The sequence below is a fragment of the Brachyhypopomus gauderio genome, chromosome 4, assembly GCF_052324685.1.
Source record: "Brachyhypopomus gauderio isolate BG-103 chromosome 4, BGAUD_0.2, whole genome shotgun sequence".
Classification (NCBI taxonomy): domain Eukaryota; kingdom Metazoa; phylum Chordata; class Actinopteri; order Gymnotiformes; family Hypopomidae; genus Brachyhypopomus; species Brachyhypopomus gauderio.
In genome coordinates this window covers 828,224-851,012 of record NC_135214.1, presented here as the reverse complement: position 1 = coordinate 851,012, position 22,789 = coordinate 828,224, and the positions used below count along the sequence as shown (strand labels likewise).

General features: G+C 44.0%; 2 protein-coding genes across 2 annotated transcripts in view; both read right to left on the bottom strand.

Annotated features, from left to right (window-relative positions):
* Positions 1-5,904, bottom strand: part of LOC143511742 (interferon-induced protein 44-like) — a 108,520-nt gene extending 102,616 nt beyond the window's left edge. Inside the window, exon 1 of the mRNA XM_077001339.1 lies at positions 5,824-5,904. The gene's annotated coding sequence lies outside the window, so the exon portion shown is untranslated. The remainder of the gene's footprint in view (positions 1-5,823) is intronic.
* Positions 5,905-10,780: 4,876 nt separating this feature from the next.
* LOC143511533 (interferon-induced protein 44-like) lies at positions 10,781-16,572 on the bottom strand. The gene is made up of 8 exons (XM_077001137.1): positions 16,387-16,572; positions 16,208-16,315; positions 16,019-16,111; positions 15,803-15,928; positions 12,264-12,413; positions 11,836-12,007; positions 11,061-11,161; positions 10,781-10,963 (listed from the first exon to the last, which is right to left on the bottom strand). Exons 1-8 carry the CDS (start codon positions 16,570-16,572, stop codon positions 10,781-10,783), a joined length of 1,119 nt encoding a protein of 372 aa, XP_076857252.1.
* Between the last annotated feature and the right edge of the window lie 6,217 nt (positions 16,573-22,789).

Below are 22,789 nucleotides of genomic sequence, written 5' to 3'. Positions count from 1 at the left end.
AACAAAGAAACTATATACAGTAATAGTAGAACAATTTCAAAATTAGCAAAAACATAGCTTCATGCAAACAGTATACTGCATGCTTCTATGTACTTCTTTGTTGGTGTGTTGGGCATAATACAAATGTCAGCTGCTTTCAAATTAATGTCACCGATGTTTTGAACTATGCAACACGTTTGTTTTTATAGATATGATTCACTGTAATGTCAAAAAACACATAAGCAAGTGTATTTGACTATAAGTGGTGGGCTGCAAGCGTGATAATTTAATGTGACTGTAAGGAATGCCACCTGATCTCCACCTAACCAGCCTCACCTGACACTCATCACCACACCCTCTGTATCTCTACTTAAACGCCCACATTCCACTTCCTAGTCGCGAAGTTTTGCCGACTCATGCCGCATACCAAGCCTTTCTATTACCTGTCTGCTCTCCTGTGTTCCGACCCTCGCTTACGTTCCCGACCTTGTCTCCTGCCTAGTCCCTCTGTACCTCCTGACTTCTGCTCCCCCGGTATGACCCTGGACCGTCCTGACCACGCCAAGACAACGCAGTTGTTACTAGTGCTCGTGATACACCTGCCTGTGCTTGTACCAACGTTTCATTTCAATAAAAGCGGTGTTCTTCCGCATTTGGATCCCTCTCTGCCTGTTCAATACGTTACAGAAAAACTTCGCCGAACCATGGATCCAGCAGAAGATACACTAAGGACACTCACCGAGACGGTCCAACAACTCGTGGGGATAGTTCGAGATCAAGGACTCCAAGTGGCAGCACTCCAGGAAGCCGTTCGTCTCGTCACAACGACAACCTCCACACCCGTGAGCGTCCCCGTAGCCGTACCCGAACGTTACGACGGGTCTCCCGACCGATGCCGTAACTTCCTCATGCAGTGTTCAATATACTTCACGTACCACCACGCTCGATTCCAAGCAGAGTTGCCAAGGGTCCACTTCATTCTCTCGTTTCTCACTGGTACAGCAGGTGCTTGGGGCACCGCTTTGTGGGACACCAAAGACCCAGCCCTCCAGTCAGAGAACCAGTTCACAGCGCTGCTCCGAGCAGTCTTCGATCACCCTGCTGACGGTCGCGACATCGGAGACCGACTCTACGACATCCAGCAAGGACAACGGAGCACAGCAGATTATGCTAGGGAGTTCCGCACACTGGCAGCAGGGAGCGGTTGGAGCGACTCAGCCTTGAGGACCGTGTTTCGTCGGGGACTGAGGACCGACGTGCAGGTCGAACTCGCCTGTCGGGGAGAAGCATTCTCTTTAGCTGAGTTCGTTCAGGCAGCGATACGAGTAGACAAATTGTTGGGGCCCTACCGCTCCGAAATAGATGACACTCCCATTCCCATGTCCTGTACACCATCTCCCCGCGTATGTGAACAGAACCCCCATGAATCTGATGAGTCCATGCGGCTAGGCAGGTCCCCACTCACTTACCAACCCTTACTGGTTACCCAGAGAAAAAACCAGGTTAACCTACCAGTACTAGTATCTTGGGGAGGCATAGACACGAATCTGTCGGCTTTAGTGGATTCAGGAGCGGCTGGCGATTTCATAGACCGGGACCTAGCCTATCATCTCCACCTTCCCACCGTACCTATGGATCCCCCCCTGAAAATCAACTCGCTAAACGGACAGCCTTTGGGTGAGGGTGTAATTTCACTTCGTACCTGCCCCGTAGAGCTACGAGTGGGCCTATTCCACAGCGAGATGCGGGAGTTTTTCTTAATTTCCACGCCCCGGGATCCTCTCATACTAGGCTTTCCCTGGCTATCGGCTCACGACCCGGAAATCTCCTGGAAGAGACGAGAGCTAGTACGGTGGAAAACCCGTTGTCTCGAAGATTGTATTCACTTACCACTCCGGTCCTCCTCAGTAGAAAGTCCTGATACACCCCTGTCTGAGGTCATCCCCATACAGTATCGTGGATTCGCTGACGTGTTCGACAAGGACAGTGCCTGTCGTCTGCCTCCCCATCGGCCATGTGATTGCGCAATCAACCTCCTCCCAGGAGCCCCCTTACCTCGTAGGACGAAACCTTACCCTCTCTCACGTCCCGAGGATCAGGCGATGGAGTCCTACGTCACCGAAGCCCTACAGAAGGGATTTATCCGACCATCCACTTCTCCTGTCGCAGCTGGCTTCTTCTTCATCGAAAAGAAAGGAGGGGGATTACGTCCTTGTATTGATTACCGTGCCCTTAACGCAGTCACATCAAAGTACGCTTACCCTCTTCCCTTTGTCACCGCCTCACAAGAACGCCTGATGGGGGCGAACCTCTTTACGAAGTTGGATCTACGGAGTGCGTACAACTTGATTCGAATCCGAGAGGGCGATGAGTGGAAAACGGCCTTTATCACCGCCAGGGGGCACTATGAGTACCTCGTAATGCCATATGGACTGACGAATAGTCCCTCCGTGTTCCAGGCATTTATGGAAGACATCTTCCGTGATATGATTGATGATTTCGTGTTTGTCTATATTGACGATATCCTAATTTATTCCCCGTCTGTCTCTGAACATGTCCGACACGTCTCAGCGGTGTTGCAGCGCCTGCGGGAACACCACCTGTATGTAAAGGCTGAGAAATGTGAGTTTCATCGTTCCACAGTGACTTTCCTCGGATGTACGCTCTCTCCTGGTCAGGTCTCCATGGATACAGATAAAGTCAAGGCAGTCACGGACTGGCCAACCCCCCGTTCTACTAAAGAACTGCTGCGATTCCTGGGTTTCGCCAACTTCTGTCGCCGTTTCATCCGCGGCTTTGGTGAGTTGGCAGCTCCTCTTACCAATCTCCTTAAAGGGGGAAAGTCACGGGAGTTTATCTGGACTGCCGAGGAAGACCGAGCGTTTTCGCTCCTTAAACGGGCTTTCACGTCGGCTCCTGTACTGCATCTCCCTGACCCCCTGCTCCAGTTCATCGTGGAGGTCGACGCCTCGGAGGTGGGAGTGGGCGCTGTTCTCTCGCAGCGTCAGGGAAACCCGCCGAAGTTATATCCCTGTGCCTATTACTCAAAGAAACTGTCAGCCGCCGAGATGAATTACGACGTCGGTGACCGAGAGCTCCTAGCCATCAAACTCGCCCTCGAACAGTGGCGTCATTGGTTGGAGGGAGCGACACACCCCTTCTTAGTCTATACAGACCACAAGAATTTAGAATATCTGAAATCTGCCAAGCGACTGAACCCGCGGCAAGCCAGATGGGCGTTATTCTTCTCTCGGTTTCGCTTCACTGTAACTTACCGACCCGGATCAAAGAACGTCAAAGCGGATGCCCTTTCCCGACTGTATGAAAAGGACACTGTTGTTAAGGAACCCGAGTATATTCTGCAGGATTCCTGTTTCCTTGCTGTCATCAGGTGGGAGATTCAGGAGGAGTTGGATGAAGCCCTGCGTACCGATCCAGGTCCCGTGGAATGCCCCGAGGGTAAACAGTACGTCCCCGTACCCCTTAGGGGGCGTGTCCTCCAACTCGCTCACGACACGGCAGGCACGGGTCACCCAGGTATTACACGTACACGACACCTCATCTCACAACGTTATTGGTGGCCGTCCTGGGAAGATGACATCAGGGATTACGTGTTAGCGTGCTCGGTCTGCGCCCAATCCCGCACTCCCCGTACTCTCCCAGCAGGAAAACTCCTTCCTCTACTTGTTCCTCTCCGGCCCTGGACTCACCTCGCTGTGGATTTTGTCACAGATCTACCCACTTCTGGAGGTAACACAGTTGTTATGGTTATCGTAGACCGATTCTCTAAAATGTGCCGCTTGATTCCTCGCCCCAAACTACCTACAGCTATGGAATCCGCGCTGGATCTGTTTAATTATGTGTTTCGCATATACGGCTTACCTGAAGATATCGTCTCAGACCGAGGAGCACAATTCACGTCTCGGGTCTGGAGGCAGTTCTGCAAGCTTCTAGGCATAACTGTTAGTCTGACTTCGGGTTACCACCCCCAATCTAACGGAGAGGTAGAACGATACAACCAAGAATTAGGGAGGTTTCTCCGTCAGTATTGTGCCTCCCAACATGACTGGCACAAATACCTCCCGTGGGCAGAATATGCCCGCAACTCCATCATACACTCCGCAACCAAACTCACACCCTTCCAATGTGTCTATGGTTATCAACCTGCATTCTTCCCGTGGGACAAGACACCCGCTGACGTCCCGGCCCTGGATGAGTGGCTCAAGCGCAGTGCCCGCACCTGGGAGATGGCACATGTCCATTTACGCCGCGCCCTGCACACACGCCGGCTCAACGCGGATCGCCGTCGTCTTCCAGCCCTAATCTATCATCCGGGACAGAGGGTATGGCTATCGACTCAAAACCTGCATTTGAAACAGCGTAGTAAAAAGCTTAGCCCACGGTACATCGGGCCATTCAAGATACTCAGCAGAGTCAACGCTGTCTCGTATAAGCTCCTTATGCCTGCTCATTATCGTGTCAATCCTGTCTTCCATGTCTCTCTCCTTAAGCCAGTTCACTACAGTCCGTTCACCACTCCTCCTGTGTCCACTAGCCCTCCGGATCCCCTGGATATCGACGGTCGACCGGCATACATTGTCCGGGAGCTTCTGGAGTCTCGGCGCCGAAGGAACGGACTCCAGTACCTCGTGGACTGGGAAGGATATGGTCCCGAGGAGCGGGCCTGGATTCCGGCGAGGGATGTCCTCTGCCCTACCATGATCGCGGATTTCCACGCAACACACCCCAACTTTCCCGCTCCCAGACGCCGCGGTAGACCCCCGGCTCGTCGTAGAGCGTCGGGTGCCGCTCCTTTGAGGGGGGGTACTGTAAGGAATGCCACCTGATCTCCACCTAACCAGCCTCACCTGACACTCATCACCACACCCTCTGTATCTCTACTTAAACGCCCACATTCCACTTCCTAGTCGCGAAGTTTTGCCGACTCATGCCGCATACCAAGCCTTTCTATTACCTGTCTGCTCTCCTGTGTTCCGACCCTCGCTTACGTCCCCGACCTTGTCTCCTGCCTAGTCCCTCTGTACCTCCTGACTTCTGCTCCCCCGGTATGACCCTGGACCGTCCTGACCACGCCAAGAACACGCTGTTACTTATCCTAGTACTCGTGATTCCCCTGCCTGTTTCTGTACCAGCATCTCATTTCAATAAAAGCGGTGTTCTTCCGCATTTGGATCCCTCTCTGCCTGGTCAATGCGTAACAGAAATCTATTTTACAGGCTAGTTGCTACACTTTTAATAAATGATTTTACAGAAACTATATACATAATGTTTTCATTACTGGTTAAGTTTTATAGATGGAGTTGCTCAAATGAATTATTGAGCAAGTCATTTATTTCTGAAGGGTTATTTTGCAAATGTCTTTTCAGTTTGGTACCTAATTTAATTAGATACCCCACATTTAGGTACTCCACAATTGCCATGTGTCTCCAATTCAAAATGAGCTAGCTAATGTACGTAGACAATGATGTTTTACTTTTAATGTGTAGGCCTCCTTCAGAATATGGAGAAACGTCAAATTATTATAGACCAGTAAAATCATACATTTAATTGGTCAGATTTCCTGTCATTACAATAACAGACGTACATTACAGAACCCTTCAAAATGTCACCGGAAGGGGCACATTGTACCACTCTAAGATAGAAATGTATTTTACCAGAATGAGTAACCTGTATAATTATTCTAAAATATGCCTATTTAATTTTTTCTCCCAAATTTTTGTTTCCACTACAGTCCTTAAATATTGGATGGTATTGCAACCCAATTCTTGTGAAGTCTTTAACTTTAAAATCTCATACTTTAAAAGCCTAACCCTCTTGAATTACCTTAGTAAGAAGAGTGAGTTGCTCCTTCCTCTGCTGGTCTGTCTGTACCTCTCTGTCTGTCTCTAAATGCTCCTCTTTCACTCTCAGCTCTACACTGTGTATCTAAGCAAGCTGGGTGGGGTAGTGAAAATGAAACTGAAAGTATTGACTGTGTTCATCCCTGCACAGTCACTGCAGTACTGCACAGGGTTTATATCCCCCACCCTCCTGTTACACATGTTCTATATCGAATCTCTTTATCTACATGAATTAGCAACCTGCTGTTCATCAAAAATGTAAATAATTATCTCACAACCTAGAGAGACTGATTAATGCATGTCAAACTCCTCTTTAAGACACGATAGTTATTGTAATTGATATTTTGCAGCGCATGTGTAGTGGGTGTATGTGTTGGGAGTTATTTATTTTTTCTTTTACATTTTTAATATTCGTGCATTATTTTTGTGTCCGCTTTTCTCTTAGAAGAAAAAAAGGGTTAGAAAGGCCTGACTATGTGTGACGCGGGTATGGAGGCAGCAGGAGACAGAGGCTGGGAGCTGAGGGCTTTATTGTCGATGATAAACAACTCAAGAACTCAGGGCACTTGGCAGTAGAAAACAGCAGGAAACTCAAAGAAAACGAAGGACAGTATGCAGGGCTTGTAGTAGCACAGGACCAGTGCAGCAGACTTCTCCCAACGGAGTGAGGCGAGGGGTGCAGGTAGTGTGTTCCTGCCTGTCCCTGCCTTCCTGCCCCTTCGTGTTTTGTGTGCAGCCGCTGTGTGCCACACACCCAGTGGAGGGGAGTGCGGCTTGGTGGGGGGGTCTGTCACGGTGAGGCGGCCCCCTACCGTTCGCCTCCGTCCACAGCGGCTGTTGTTGTTGTTTAGTGACGTCATGTGCGTCCCTCAGGTGGGCGGAGCCCGTGATCCGTCTCACCTGAGGGTCGTTTGTTTGCCTATATATGTCTTGTCTTTGTACCAGTTGACCGCTGGTCATTATATCCTTAATTTGGATCTATTCACGGGTTTTTGGTTTGCGGACTTCTTTATTAAACCATCCTTTTTCCCTGAGACTTGGCGTGATCGCTTCCTTTTTATTTGCACACCCTGCCCGTCACACTATGCACCACTAATTCTGTCCTTCTGTCCTGCCACAAGAGCCCCAGTGCCTCAGGGTCTCCAACCTGCTGGTCCAATCCCAGCATTGCCACCTTTGTAAAATGCAGGGCTTCCGGCATGGCATCCAGGGAATTTGTTCGTTAATTTACCGTTGTTTGAATGTCTTTCTTCTGCTGGCAGATTCTGGGAGGTTCCGGTGCTGGTGATCTGTGCTCTGGCTCCACCTTTCGTGTCAGGTCTGGGGCTGAACTGCTGAACTCAGTCTTTGTCTGCCTTAAGTTTGATCACCATATGTGTGTGCGATTTATGTGCTTTTCACAAGTAAAACGAAACTGAAAGACAAGACGATCGCGACAAATGAACACACACGTCAGGGCTGGCTCAGATGCCATTCCTCCAGCCTCCACTAGAGGCTCCCGAGTCAGTCCCAGACTTAATAAGACTAATCAGCAGTGATCTGTCACAGGTGTCTCCCACGCTACTTAAGGAAGCTTGTTGTGAAGGCTCACTGCTGAATCGTTTTGGTCATGCCGGTGCGTTTTCAGCCTTTCTCTGTTTTCTCTGTGGTTGCTCTATGTAACAATGTTTATCACCACCTTTCTCTCTCTTGTAAATCTTTCACTTATAGGCCATAAGGTGAAGATGTTTTTCGTTTAATCCCGTTCCCATATATGGGTCACTAAATAATTATTTCTTTAATAAAATGAACTATTGGTGCAGAGCGCAATAGTAAAAGTTCTCCATGTATAATCCTGCAGTTTTTTTTTTTATTCGTGGTTTAAATCGGCTATAGTTCCTTCTTCGCGTCTTTTCTTCATGAGTGATACGGATTCGCGGACTTACTTCCCTCTAGACCAATCAGGTGGCTGCATTTTGGAGCTGAAATCCAACATGTCTGTGCCTGTTTTGTCAACACAGAGTAGAGGAGATGAAGGATTTACGACAACAAAGTCTTCAAAAGTGCTTAAAAAGGGTGCAAAACAATGTTACATTGTGACGCTCGGCGAGGGACGAAGGACGAGACAGGAATCCTCCTCTTTTACGTCACTTTTATTAAACAAGATTGCACAATAGCGCACGAACAACATATACTTCACACGTAATGTGTAGACATTAGACAACGACGAGCACAGGACACTGCGCTAGCGCACATTAAATAGGCAAACCACATTAGCCCCACGTGATTAAAAGACGATTCACAGGTGAGACACATTATTCACACGACATAGCCATTACCACGGAGTTCCACTGACGCAGACAAAGCACGTGGACCACGTATACACATGCCCAAAGGGGAGGGGCCGGGGTCCTCAACGTGACATACATCTTTAAAGAAAGAAGAGGCAATTGCATTTTCACGAACGCGGTGGGATACATTCAGGAGTAGCGTCAAACGGTGGCTTGGCTTAAAGGGTGAGAGCCAGAGGATAGCAGAAACAAACATTGAAATAAAAAAAATCGAGTTTGAGAATATTCCCGAAGATGCTGGGTATCACCCTACTTGCTACCGCCGTTTTATAGAAAAAAAGCACTTGGATGTGAGCGAGAAGCGAGTCACCCATTCTCCTGAATCTCAGGATACGGACAGATGCGAGTCTCTCCATCCCCTGATCCTTCTACATCTTCCCCAACAAAGACACTTAGATCCAGGACGGGCTTGTCAGTCCCTTGTATTGGTCCTGTGCTTCCTGCATTATGCATAATATGCAAGAAAAATGACAAGTATCTAACTGTTGGAGGCAAACGCCAGAAGGACCATCTTTCACAGGCAGAAACATTTTCAGCAAGTAAGTAAAAAAATACAAAGTTTTATATATATATATATATATGATATAATATGTATGTATGTGTGTGCATGTATAAAAGAGAGAGATCTGAAAGGTAGCATATTAATACTCCAAACCTTGCCTTTCTCGTGTCCGCCTCCTTTACAACCCGAATCCCTGGCGTTCTAGAACACACATCTAGTTCACATTCAATTATAATGATATTGTGGCGTGGTGTAGGAAGGAGAGGTAGCAAACAGATCCATTGCAGCACAACAAGGCTTATTTAATTCAAAATAATCATGCAAGAGACCACGATTACACAGATGAGACTTAATTAAGACACGAAACATGAGGAAATGGCAATAACACGACAACACTACACAATTAGCCATAAACTCCGAATCGTCAGAACACATATTTCAACGCTACGGTTATAGTTAAACTATGATCGGACAGGAATGCCAGACACATGTTCTAGCGCTATATGAACCAATAAGAATATATTAGCGTTAACTAAATAAGTTACATGCACTGAAAGCTGACAAGGTTGCAAATACTCATTTGAAGAAACACTGATTTCAAAACTCATACATTTGGGGTGCAGCGGGGTAATAATGAAAGTTTCTTCAAACAATATGCACAACCAGAACAACTTCATGTGCACTGTGCAGTGGTCCGATTCAAACAGCCCCCTACCAATCATAAACTTAACATATTCAGTTATCTTTACTTAACATGATCATTGCAATGCCTATTTCAGCTCAATAATGATAACAACTAGTTTTATTTAGTAATGGCAATATATTTAATTTATTAAAACCAAATCCGGGTTTACAGTGTAGATACAGTGATACAGATAAAGTGCATATTTCATAGTGGATTGAAAATGAGATGGATCTGGAACGCCTTAACTCTTTATGTATATGTTATAAACATAAAAATAAATCACAGTCGAGAACATTTTACTTTTTACTCAATGGTTTTACAATTTTTATAAAATGAAAATCACATATGTAACATGTCAAAACTTAAATGAAAACATGCATCAATGTTGTCTTGTAATATTTCCTTGCAATTATGCATTTTATTAACAGCTTTTTTAATGTATTTGACAGTGATATATCACGATAACAAAATATATTTTTTGTAAAATTCCAGAAGATTCTATTACTTTGTCTCAATAAGATTAATCAAGATTACTTTCTTTTAACAGTTTGTTTAGTTAAAATTATTATCTAAAAACTGTTAAAAAAACAGATTTATAATGTATTTAATTTATACAGATTTTTCTTGTTAAATCACATGACATTTTTAAATAAACAGTTTGTTCTGGTAATTGTAATACACTTTCCTGCCATTTTAAAATACAGGAAAAACTCTAAAATTCATTGGGGAAAAACCTGTAAAAAAATGTTTTTTTTTTACAGTGCACGGGCAAACTTTTTTGAGCGTTTAAATGCTGTGTCTGATGATCTGAAATGGAGCCTATTGAAATACCAGCATGTCAGTGCCACAGATTTGTGGAATAACGACAGACAGCATGTGCTCTAGAAATTTCAGTCATGCTAGTGTCAAAAGAGAAGACAGAAGGAGGCTTTGTCAACATTTAAACCTCTTGGAAATGGTCATGAAAATGGATTATTAATGTTAGCTAGCTGGCTCATTCGCTATTGTTTAAAGTCTACTGACTTTTATTAGCATTACTTTCATTAAACTCCAAAGCTAGCTTACTCCAATGACTTCCCACAAGAAAAACAACAGCATGCCAACTGGCTAAAATGAGTTCCACAAAACATGTTTTAGCTTTACTCCTTACTGCAAACTCCACTAGTCTGATTGCCACAAAGCTCAGCAACAATCACTTCCTGTGTGTTGTATCTACCATTTCAATCAAAATTTTGTTATATAGTGCTTTTTACAACAGTCTTTGTCACAAATCTGCTTTACAAGTGTCCGAGTCCAAGCCCCAAATGAGCAAGGAGGACAGTATCCATTGCTTGCCTATAAATGCAACATTAACCCAGTAAAATTAATCAACATTACAGATTGTATGAATTTTCATAATTCTTTGTTTTTTTCTTTATATTAATCATTCTATTATTGGAATAGTAGAACATGTGACCACATAGTCATGAGCCCAGTGAACAATCTGTGTTAGGGCATCCAGCATCAAACAGTTTATATCCTCCTTCACCTGGTTTTCGTCAGAGTAGTTCTTCACAGGGAAGATACAGTTCATTGGAACACCCAGCAAATTACTGCATTTATTCATCTGGACAAAAATGCACAGTGTCAGTGTTATTGCTGTTTACACCAACATAACACCTGTGTAAGTGCTCACATAAGCTCCCAGTAGCAATTTTACTCACAATTTCCTTGATCTTCCTACTCCTGTAGATCTTTTTCAAATTGTCTTTTGTCATTGGGCAGGCAAGATCAACTCTAGTTATAAAAACCACCTGAGGAATTCCTACAGCACAGATGAAACACATTTACTGAATAATGTTCTTCAAAATTGGCTTTGGAGCTAAATAATTTGCACATGGTTTATGCAACAGCAGTTTCGGAGTTTAGCAATTTGTGAATATTGTGTAAAGTTATGCCAAAGGATATTCTGTAAAATAAGGGAAAAGTTCAAGATATGTTAATGGTTGGAAAACAAACATAATACACTGTAATAATCTGTGAATATTAAACTTTAATAAGAAAGAAATCTCTACATCTAAGGTTATGGGCTCTGGCAGAAAGCTAGCAAAGAGATTGCTTAAATTTTGTGTATTTTTTCTGTACTTTTGCATTTTTAATTTTTCTTTGCCCTAAACAACACTCTTTTGAGCTAATAAGACATTTCTAATACTTGCCTTCCATATTTGTACAATATAAATGTTCTCTACATGACTGCTTAATCTGTTAATACAAGATCTTGTCTAGACTTAATTAAGGTGTGGACTGAATGAGTTTTAGTTTTTAAAATCTTCACTTTTGGCATATAAAAAAGCTGCATTGGTTATATCAGGACAAAACATTTTTTTTCTTACATTATTGTTTTTACAGCAAATGAATAATTTAATAATTGTAAAGACTTCATAGCTGGGAAGCTGAACTATAACCATCAAGTTAATCATTTGACACAAGATGACTCACCCATTCCACTTGCTGCTTCTCTAACTTTCTTCATTTTGTTGATAAATTCTTGACCCATCATTGTAATCTTGTCTGCTCCTAGAACACTCACTAGGCAGTGAATCCGATCACTCAGGCTGGGATTTCTGCGGTACTTGGGGTCCTTTTCAGTAATTGGAAATTCAGTGCGGAACTCAAGGAAAAAGACAAAACATATGTCATAATGGCATGAATAATGTACATATTGCCTACACAAATAAAACATTTCTGTTTTGATATGTATTTTCTAAATTGCTTTGGTGTGACTGGTTTTCCAATTTTACAACCTATAACAATGTCACTTCAATGTCACTTTTTTCATGTTGTTTACATATGTTAAAAGGATTGAGATACCAATCATAGTCATGTAAACATTTTGAACAGTGATGTGTATGTTATTTGTATCTTACCATATAACCCTCTGTAATGTGTCCTTTCATGGCATTAATGATGTCATCAGTGTGAACTCCTGCATATTTTCCTTCTTCTACACCCATTATATCATTGAAGGCCAGAGGTAACATTCCTTTTCTCCCATTGCCTATCCCATATTTTTCATACTGAGACAAAAGTACCACATAACAATAATAAACATTACCACCAATAACATCAATAATAATAGCAATACCAATATTAATAGTATTAAAACTCCTACACTGCTAATGTTCCTATAATAATATGTATAATAATTACAATAACAATATTAATAATAATAAAACAACTACAAGCACTAATGTCCAGTGCTGCTATTTTACTTCACCAGTCTCTGAACTTTTTAATCAATAAAGTGTGAATTATTTAACATTTGCAGATGTAGTATGCTTACATGAAACATATTTTAATTTGTTGCATACAATGCCGTTCAACATGGATCAAATATAGTTTGTTTTCGATCACTAATTTTCTATTATTTGAGTCTTGTGTACACAGTAGACAAAATAATTTACAAGCTTGAAATCAGACTTCAGAATGAACCTTCATGAACAGAGTCACACTGTGTACTCACAGTTTTAGTAAAACTCTTATCAGCCGCTGTCTCAGCCAGACAACCAACAAACGTATGTCCTTCAAAAACGCTTCTGATGGTGTTTACAGTGCTGGATTTTCCAACTCCAACTGCTCCATACAGGAGGAAGCGAAGCTCTCTGACTCTGTCATTAGCAATTTTTAATTCCTTTACAGAAGTGACCATTGCTTTTTGACTATGACAAAAAAAGAAACTATTTATAGTAATAGACCAGCAATAATAATTTCAAAATTAACAATTAAAAAATATGTATAGGGCAAAACACACAAATGGTGTATAGGGCAAAACACACAAATGTCAGTTGCTTTAAAATTAGTTTCACTGCTGTTTTAAACTATGCAACATGTTTATATACTGTATATGATTCACAGTAATGTCAGAAACCATATAAGTGTCACGCTACAGCCCCGGACCCCTCCCCTTGGGTGTGTGTTTACGTAGTGTATGTACAAGTGGGGGTGTGGTTGTGCTAGTGTGATAATTAATGTGACTCTGGAGTGTAACAAGTAACATCGAAAGACGCACACAGAAACGTGCAGACTTTAGACAAAGACGAGCACAGGACACTGCGCGAGCGCACATTAAATAGACAAACCACATTAGCCCCATGTGATTACGGGACAAGTATAAATCACACGACGTAACCCTAACCACGGATATCCATAGACGCAGACAAAGCACGCGGACAACGTATACACACGCCCAAAAGGGAGGGGCCGGGGTCCTCAATGTGACAGACGCCCCCTCCAAGGGCACTACCCGTCCCGGGGTGCCAACAGGACCGAGTGCCCCGAACCCACGACGATGGGCGGATCCGACGCGCTCAGTCCTGCGTCTGGGCAGTGACTGCCCTTGGCGAAGCGTCGGTCCCGAATCGCCTAGCACACCCCCCCTGGGAAGACCGGGGAAAAAACGTTAGACACGTTTAACGGAACGGACACAAATACACACACAGGCACATTGACACATAGAGGAACGAGAGGGAAAAAGGGGTTTGGTATACATACGGGTAGACTTATGGCGCATTTCCACTAGAGCCTGCTTGGCGCGGTACGGTTCGAGTCGCGACGGTTTGTGAGTGTTTCCATTAGTACCACTTCCCAGTGAGCCGGCCCCTTCGGGTACTATTTTCGTACCGACTCGCTCGAGGTTCTAACCGTTCCGAAGCGGTACAGTTCTGTGACGTGGAGGAACAGCATGACACTGATTGGCCAGGGAGTGTCGTCACAGGTTGCGTCAGGAGAGCGACTCCTCCGCTATGCTATGGACTCCTCAGCCATTTTTAAAACCCAAGGAGCGAAGTCTGTTCCCTGGTCAAACGCCGAGGTACAAACCTTTCTGTTAATAATCAGCGATCAAAAAATCCAGGGCGAACTGGATGGGGCCACTAGAAATGTAAAGGTTTTTAGCGAGGTTTCCGCGCTAATGGCCACTCATGGCTACCAGCAGTCCATTCAGCAGTGCCGGTCGGTCCAAGCTAAAAAAGCTTAACGCGATTACCGGGCGGTGAAGGACCATAACGGACGCAGCGGAGCAAACCGCAAAGACTGGAAATGGTTCCAGCAAATGGATGTCATATACGGTCACCGGCTAGCCAGTAACGGAAGAGAAAACGTGCCGGACAATGTCGGTGCTGGAGGCCACGGAGAATGGTGAGTGTATTGTGATTTCACAGTTTTACTACTAGGCTCGTAAAAGATGTAATATGAACGTAATATGAACGCATCTATTGTAAACGCAGGAATTTAGAGCTGTGTTTGTAGTTAATGTTACCACCACAGTCACTACTGTACAATAGCTAGCTCTTAGCCTTGCTAGTTAGCTGTAGCCATAAACACAGCATGAGCAGCGATGACGTGCTACACATTTTGTGCAGTTACGCTATATTGTTGTTGCTTTCACGGGAATGCTTGTGTTTAATATTTGTTATTTTTTACGTTCAAGATTCCCCTTCCACTGACGAGGCGAGCGGAGTTGGCGGAAAATGTTTCCTTCAACCGGGCTTTCCTCGGGGTGCTTGGCGAACTTGTGAACACCATGCGAGACAGACGCCAGTAAAAGCACACAAAATGTTGCTTGTAGTACTATAAATATTTATTTCATATAAAGCTATACGTATATATTTGCTTTTTGCACTTTTTTAAACTATAACTATATTATTTATATATGTTGTACTTTAAATATCTATATTTCATAATAAAGTTTGATTTCATTTGATTGTATGACTGATGCTTTTTATGCAGGGTGTGTTCAGCCTGTTTGAGTAATACCAAATTATTATCAATAATTAGAGCAACCACATACAATAATGAAGATAAAGATAAATAAGTAATGCTGTGTGTTAAGGGGCATCGACCGGTGTTGTGGTCGTATACAAATGATGTCACGACACTACAACCCACGCACCAACAGCGACTCCACCCACATTGGGGTGGTTCACCATTGTAATGGAAACACAACGCGACCGTACCGTTCCGTTGCGAATCGACCCGTATTGAACCGTACTGCGCCAAGCAGGCCCTAGTGGAAATGCGCCATTACAAACACTGGAACAAACAAACACGTAACAGGCGCCAGACTACGCGCCAGGAGGAGAGCTAGGAGTGGAGGAAGACCGGGAGCTGCAGGCGCTGCAGGGGACGTTCCTCCTCCAGCCTTCGCTGCGGACCCTCCGCTGGGTGCAGCACAACTGGCGGACGTGCCAAGTGCAGCGCGGCTGGCGGACCTGCCCGGTGCAGTGCGGCTGTCGTACGTGCCGGGTGCAGCGCGAGGGAGCTCCTCCGCCGTGTCCATATTCTCCTCCTCACCCTCCAGGATCCCCTCCATGGACTCCGCCGGGCTCTCACCCCGGGAACAGTCCATGGGGCTGGCCCTGGAAGACCTGGAGGACGCGTTCTCCCCCTGAGTCCTCCGCCCCTTTACAGTCCCCACGGAGGAGGGAAGGCTCTCTTCCTCATCCTCCTTGTAGGTGTCGCTCTCCGAGACACCAGACCCCACGGACGGGGAATAGTCCTCCGCACCGTAATCCACGGTGGACGCGTCGTCCTCCTGTACCGTAGGAGAGGGACCTACAGGCGGAGGGAGGTAGTCCTTCTCTTCTGACTCCTCCTCCTCCTCCTCCTCTTCACTGTAGTCCACGGTGGTGTCGTCGCAGATGGACGGAGGGTAGTCATCATACTCGACGGTGGTGTCATCGCAGATGGACTGAGGGTACTCCTCATCCTCCTCCCCCTCCCCAACATAGTCAATGGTGGGAGCGGAGTAAATGGACGGAGGGTAATCCTCCTCTTCCTCCCCCTCGTAGCCCGCGCTGGGAGAAGGGCACACAGGTGGAGGGGGGTACTCCTCCTCCTCTGACTCCTCCTCGGACTCCCCCTCTCCAAACTCCTCCTCCGGGGTCGACGCGGTGGCGCCGACTGTGCAGGCGCCCACCCTCTGACGCGAGAGGGCGCGGGAAGGAGAGGGGTTTGTCCAGTGTTCCAGTTTCGCTTCCACCACATGCGCACCACCCCCTGGTAGAGCTCCGCTTTTAACGCGGGATCCTCGGTCACTCGAACCCCGCGTAGCATGAATGCGCACACCCGGTCTGACTCCAGCTGCTCCGCGTCTCGGCGTGGTGGAGGGGAAGAAGCGCGGTGATGCCGCTTACTAGGGCGCTGACTCTTTCTTGGCCGAGTCGTGTAGCCTGACATTTTCTTGGTGTCTCAGACGGCTCGTCTTTCTGTGACGTTCGGCGAGGGACGAAGGACGAGACACTGAATCCTTCCTTGTAACAGACGTCACGTTTATTTAACACAGATTGCGCAATAGCGCACAAGTAACATCGAAAGACGCACACAGAAACGTGCAGACTTTAGACAAAGACGAGCACAGGACACTGCGCGAGCGCACATTAAATAGACAAACCACATTAGCCCCATGTGATTACGAGACAAGTTACAGGTGAGACTTATAAATCACACGACGTAACCCTAACCACGGATATCCATAGACGCAGACAAAGCACGTGGACAACGTATACACACGCCCAAAAGGGAGGGGCCGGGGTCCTCAACGTGACAATTCTTCCCTGGATTTCTGCTGCCTCTGTAAAAATCTTTTAACACGTGCAGCACAATTAGCGGACAGTTGTTGTGTTAAATGATCGATAAATCTGTGTTTCTGCACTCCCAAAACGACTCCAAAAATACAATTAAAGAGAATTGGGCGAGCGCTTTTTTCCAAATAAAGTGGCGTTGTGATGATGTAAGTGTGCTCGGGCCGGCTTGATAAAGGCAGTGTGAGTGCAGGCCAGAGGGGGAGTGGGGAGGGGGGGCCCCAGCACGGAACCAGCAAACCGTGCCTAGTGTGAGTAGGTGGTATGTCAAAGTTGTAAATCAAAGAAGAAAGTGCTCATTTTCATTTAGCACATGCAAGCAGCAGGTACAAATTCAGACTCCACGGCTGAATCCGACTCCCCTCATTTGCACACACATAAAGACGCTACAGATGATGTTCGGAAGTTACAGTGAATATAACTTCCTATACAGTGATATATAACTTAGTTCAGTGGTTCCCAAACTTTTTCTGCCGTGCCCCCCTTTAGTAGATGAGAATATTTTTGCGCCCCCCCTACACCCTACACCCCCCCCCCCCCCCATATTGACTAGGGATGTGTTGAAAACTTACAAAAACAATAGGTTCACAACTTTGGTCAAACATGAAAAAAATTAACTGCAAGAAACATTTTAAATGGTTCAAGAATTCTAAATGTAATTTAAAATAAATAAGGAGATGAAATAAGAGAAACAGCAATACATATGCGGCTAGTTTGCAAGCGCAGACATCACGCAGAGCACAAAGCATGTAACGGCCAGAAATATGTGTACTGTCTCTTTAAGGGAGCGAGTTGAGCGTGCGTATGGAATATTGTTTTTTTAGCTTTCCGCCGTAGACCGAGTCAGACCACTGCTCTTTAATTTATTTCTGTAAGTAACGCATTAAATGAGCTTTGGACAACTCACCAGTTCATGTATGAACAGTGAAGTATTGCTGGAGCCCAGGTTTATTTTGGTCAACCAGCAAATAAACGGACTAAGTGGAATACCACCAGCGCGAGTATTAGGGTTGAACTAACTCCGAAAAGCAAGCAATACAAGCATAGAATTAGACTGAATAGATCTGTTTTTATGGATCGGTCACATTGTCCCCGATACCCGATATAGAATTTTTTCAGATATTAATATCGGAATCGGTGCATCCCTAATATTGACACATGTGCACGTTTTACTTTCAAGCTCCGCGCCCCCCCTGCAATAGCTCCGCGCCCCCCACTTTGGGAACCACTGACTTAGTTCATTGAACACTCTTGTTTAGACGTAATACTGCGAAGTTATGTGGTCAGAGGTGAACTTTGGTATAGCCAGTGTGTATTTTATTTAAAATAATTAACACCCTTGAGCCAGTGTGTCTTTGGACATAGATAATGCCGTGCCATTTGCTGTGATGGATATTTAAAGTCTAGCTCTTATTTATGCATAGAAACGTAAATTGACAATATAATCTGTAGCGTCTATATGCGGATAAACGAGGGGAGTCTGAATTCGCCACAACACCGGCTGAAAGTCAAATCTGTCGCACGTGAAATGCTACAGGCACAGAAACTGATCAGTTCAGTTAAATGTATTCAGTTCAGTGGATGCGGTTTTTAGCCCGGTGCGGCTTATACATTTTCCTTTTTTTTTTTTACTTTGAAGGCACGGCTCTAAAAATGGTAGTCCTTTGGTTCAGTGACTAGTCACTTATGGGGTTTCTGTGTTTAGCGAAAACATTTGCCCTTACAAGTTCATTTATTATTGGACTACAGCATTGTTACAGTAATAATATATTGTAGATTTGACTAGGGTAGTAGGTGTTTATTCATGACATGATTTTTGGAATAAGTACTGCCAATAATGGTATCTCAGGATTTACAAAAATATTCAGATACAAATGGGTATGATGATTGTGTTGGTACTTGACCCCATGACACAATATGACAGAATGACTGTAGACTTACTTCCATTGTACTGTCCTCCACTCCTTGAGTTCTGTAAGAGACACAGAATTTGTAGCAGGAGTTAGCAAAGCACTTGAAGGGGTGCACATTGCTGACATTATTATTGAGTTCAGGGTTAAGAAACACTTTTGTTTCTTGGATGCAGGATGTTAGAATGTAAATATAGTCTATAACAGTGTGTGCATTTCCACCTCTGTGAAAGCTCTATCTATTATTCAATGTATTTAAGGTTCAAACATACTGTCTTCATAATCTTATCACTGTCATCACATAGACAGTTCTTTGAACATTTTACAGTGATCTAAAATAAGTTGAAAGAATGTATGTTAGAGGGTGAATAAAAAAGTCACTCCATACCAACAGTCACCATGGCAGAGCAGGAAGTAGAACCCGATTCGTTAATCAGATTTATGGTATACTTCCCATGATCTCGCTCATCTGCATTCTGGATTTTCAAGGAACACTTTGTTTTACAAACTTTTTTGTCTTTTGATTCTGTCACTTCCATGGTGTGTTTGTTCTGTACACACTTTAGTTCATAGCCATCCTTCTCCCATTTCACTGTTAATCCTTTGTTGTTTGCCTCACAGGAAAGAACGATTTGTGCTCCATTTCCCACAGTTATATCACCCAAAAATGTGTTGAATTCTGTTATAAAGAGAATGACATCATTAATTCACAGAAAATAGTTATTAACTTGCACTATAGTGTTTTGTTCAGGTTAGAGTGCAATATCATTGTCCCTGTTATGGCATGAACTTCAGAATGAGGTCCTCACAGCACAACTAATAGCTAAACTATTAATTGAACTGGGTGAGATATTGGAGAGAAACACAAAGATCTGAAGTACAGAAGATTTCAGCACCAGAGACACCTTGCGTTTGGCATCAGTTGAGTTCAGTGCCACAATCCAATACAATCCAGTCGATTTCCTCAGAAATGCATACAGACAGAGCCAGCCCTGACCAATGTGGTGCCCTAGGCGAGATTTTGGTGGGTGCCCCCTGCATCATCAATCATCAGGTTGATTGTATCAGTATTAAAGAAACAAATAAAAAGCAATTGAATTATAAATATTACTATATAACAAGAAATAAATATAAAGGTGTTGCACAAAAAATATTTTTAAAATATTTTACATAATAAATAAAAATATTATTAATGAATAAATAAAATAAAAAACAACTACCACCAGTGCAAATCAGGGCAATTTGTCTACAAAAGTGCATCTGCAATGAACAGATTTAACATATATTTATTTAAAAACTTGCTGAGCTAAGCTAATAGCTCCTACTAGGATTGGGCAGTATGATGACAGTATTGTAAAATTGTGGCAGCATATTTGTCACGGTACGGTGGGTTCCCTACTGGTCGCCTCCGTCTACAGTGGCAGTTGTCGGTTGTTGTGTTGTGTTCGTCCCTCAGGTGGGCGGGGCCCGTGATCCGTCTCACCTGAGGGTCGTTTGCTTGTCTATATATGTCTTGTCTTTGTACCAGTTGACCGCTGGTTATTATATCTTTGTTTTGGATCATGTCACGGGTTTTTGGTATGCGCACATTCTTTATTAAACCATCCTTTTTCCCTGAGACTTGGCGTGATCGCTTCCTTTTTATTTTATTTTTTTTTACCCTGCCCGTCACAATATTAACCATGTGACGTGACGCAACGTGCCAAATATGTACTATGAAAAATGGGGCGTTTAAGAAATTTGGTGCAGCCATTAAAAAAATCTGTGGGCAGCGTCAGCAGTTGGAGCTCATTGATTGGTTATGGAGTGGCGGTTTTCACTAAGATCATACAGAGGGGAAAAAGCCACAATGACGATGAGTGAAAAGCCCTATCCGGACTGGATTAGTTTCTCAGGGGGTCCTGGGGTAATTTTCTCTTTTACGGGGGGTCCTCTGTGATTTTAATCCCGTCCGGAACGAGCATGTCTGTGTTTTTCTCAGACGTCCTCAGAGAAAATTACAGGCGGAATTACCTACTGTTTTTCGCTGTACTCCGTGGTCGTCTGGTAATTTTAGTCCCGTCCGGAACCACATGTCTGAGTTTATACATGCAGACATCACCTCGCGTTTAATAAAACAGCTATATGTCCACTGCCACGCACCGTAGTTACACGTTGGGCGCGCGTTTTCACATGCTATCACGTGACAAGGCGATGTCATGTGACCGAGAAAGCCAAAAACTCACGGGTCCTCCTGTTTTTTCAATTGCTGTCCGGATGCAAGAGTTTTATCACTGAGTACAAGGGTGAAATATTTTCACAGACGTCCCCCTGAGAAACTAATCCCGTCCGGATAGGGCTTTAGTTGTCAAGCGAGCTGGTTTCAAAGAAAAACACCACTGCTACAGAATGGCAGCATTTTGGATTTGTTTCAAATAAAAAGGGGAGCCAGCAAACCTATCAGTCAGTGTGTAAGGCTTACAAAAATTCTTCACCAAAGATGGAAACACATCAAACATGCATTCTCGTATTAAAACGAAGTACCCTTCAATTACAATTCAGCAGGTGCTAGAAAAGGTACCACTTTAATTGGAGCTTTTGCCAAATACAAAAAATGATAGGAGATAGCAGAAGTTTCTGCTTATTGTAGTCTCTAATCAGCGAGGATTAAGACCTGCTTATTTAGTGAAAATGGGGGTGTTATGAGGTCTTCTCAAATTTCTTTAATGAGTTTAGGGAAGGAGGTAATTAACGCTGAAGAGAACTTTACCTGAAACTTTGAAACAGGTACATGTACTATGTAGTGGAGACAGCCAAGTATTTTTTCACTATCACCCCAGAGAGGACCCCTTTTCCCAGAGTCACCATCACCAGGCTCCAAGGAATCCACATTCACAATGGTTTTCGTCTCCCAAAGCTTAGAATTCTGACCTCATCTGATCTCCTGAGCTTGCGAGAAAGGCCATCAAAGGGTTCTGGTAAGAATCAACCTTCATTTGAAGGACACAGGGCTCACAACTCAGGAAGGACCTACACTCAAAAAACTCTAAACTCCAGCCTTATCTGATTGCCCAAGTTTTAAACTCAATTTACAACACATTGGAAGTCCTGTGTTAAAATCCAGAACTGAAGATGCAAATATTTCAGAGATCTTTGTAACTCCGAATCTGAACTGTACATGGAATTGGAATCCAGCCTACTGGAACCAACTCAATGTAAAAACACCAAACGCAACAACCTTCCAACCAAGGAAAGGGTAATTATTCCTAAAACCAGTATTCGGTTTTCCAGCCCTTAAAGACACAGGACAAAGGACCCAGGCATAAGTTGAACCATGTGCTTCTGAAATTTGAACATTATGTGATCTGTGGTTGATATAAAGACACATCTTATGATCTTTCATGTACTCAGTATTAACACTAAAAGCGCCAAGCGCCGGTCACTTGATTGCTGTGACGTCTTACTAGAAGCGCTGCGTCTGTTCGACCTACTTATACCTAGAAGCGCGGAGCGCCGGTCATTTGACCGCAGCAGCTAAAAAAAATTATATCTTTGCACTGGATACAATTTCAGAACCCTCCTTTCACGACTTTTCCCAGAATTGTCCTTTTAATAAACTAGTGTTTTTACATCGTTAAAAGAAACCCTGTACAGGCTAGTTTAAATCAATTTCGCTCGTATCTCTGTAATATTGTCATCATCGCCTACACTTCAAGACTGTGATTCTCTTTTCTGCCAGTGGGTGTCACAAAGATTCGTATGTCATTTAATATTTAGTATAAATAAATAAAGATCAATCGTTTTCAAAACAAAATTAATCACAAAATTCAAACTCAGTGTGCATAAAGAAAAAACAGAATTCGCCCATTTATCAAAAGTGAAAGTGTTTTACTTTTATATATAAAATATATAATTCATTTATTA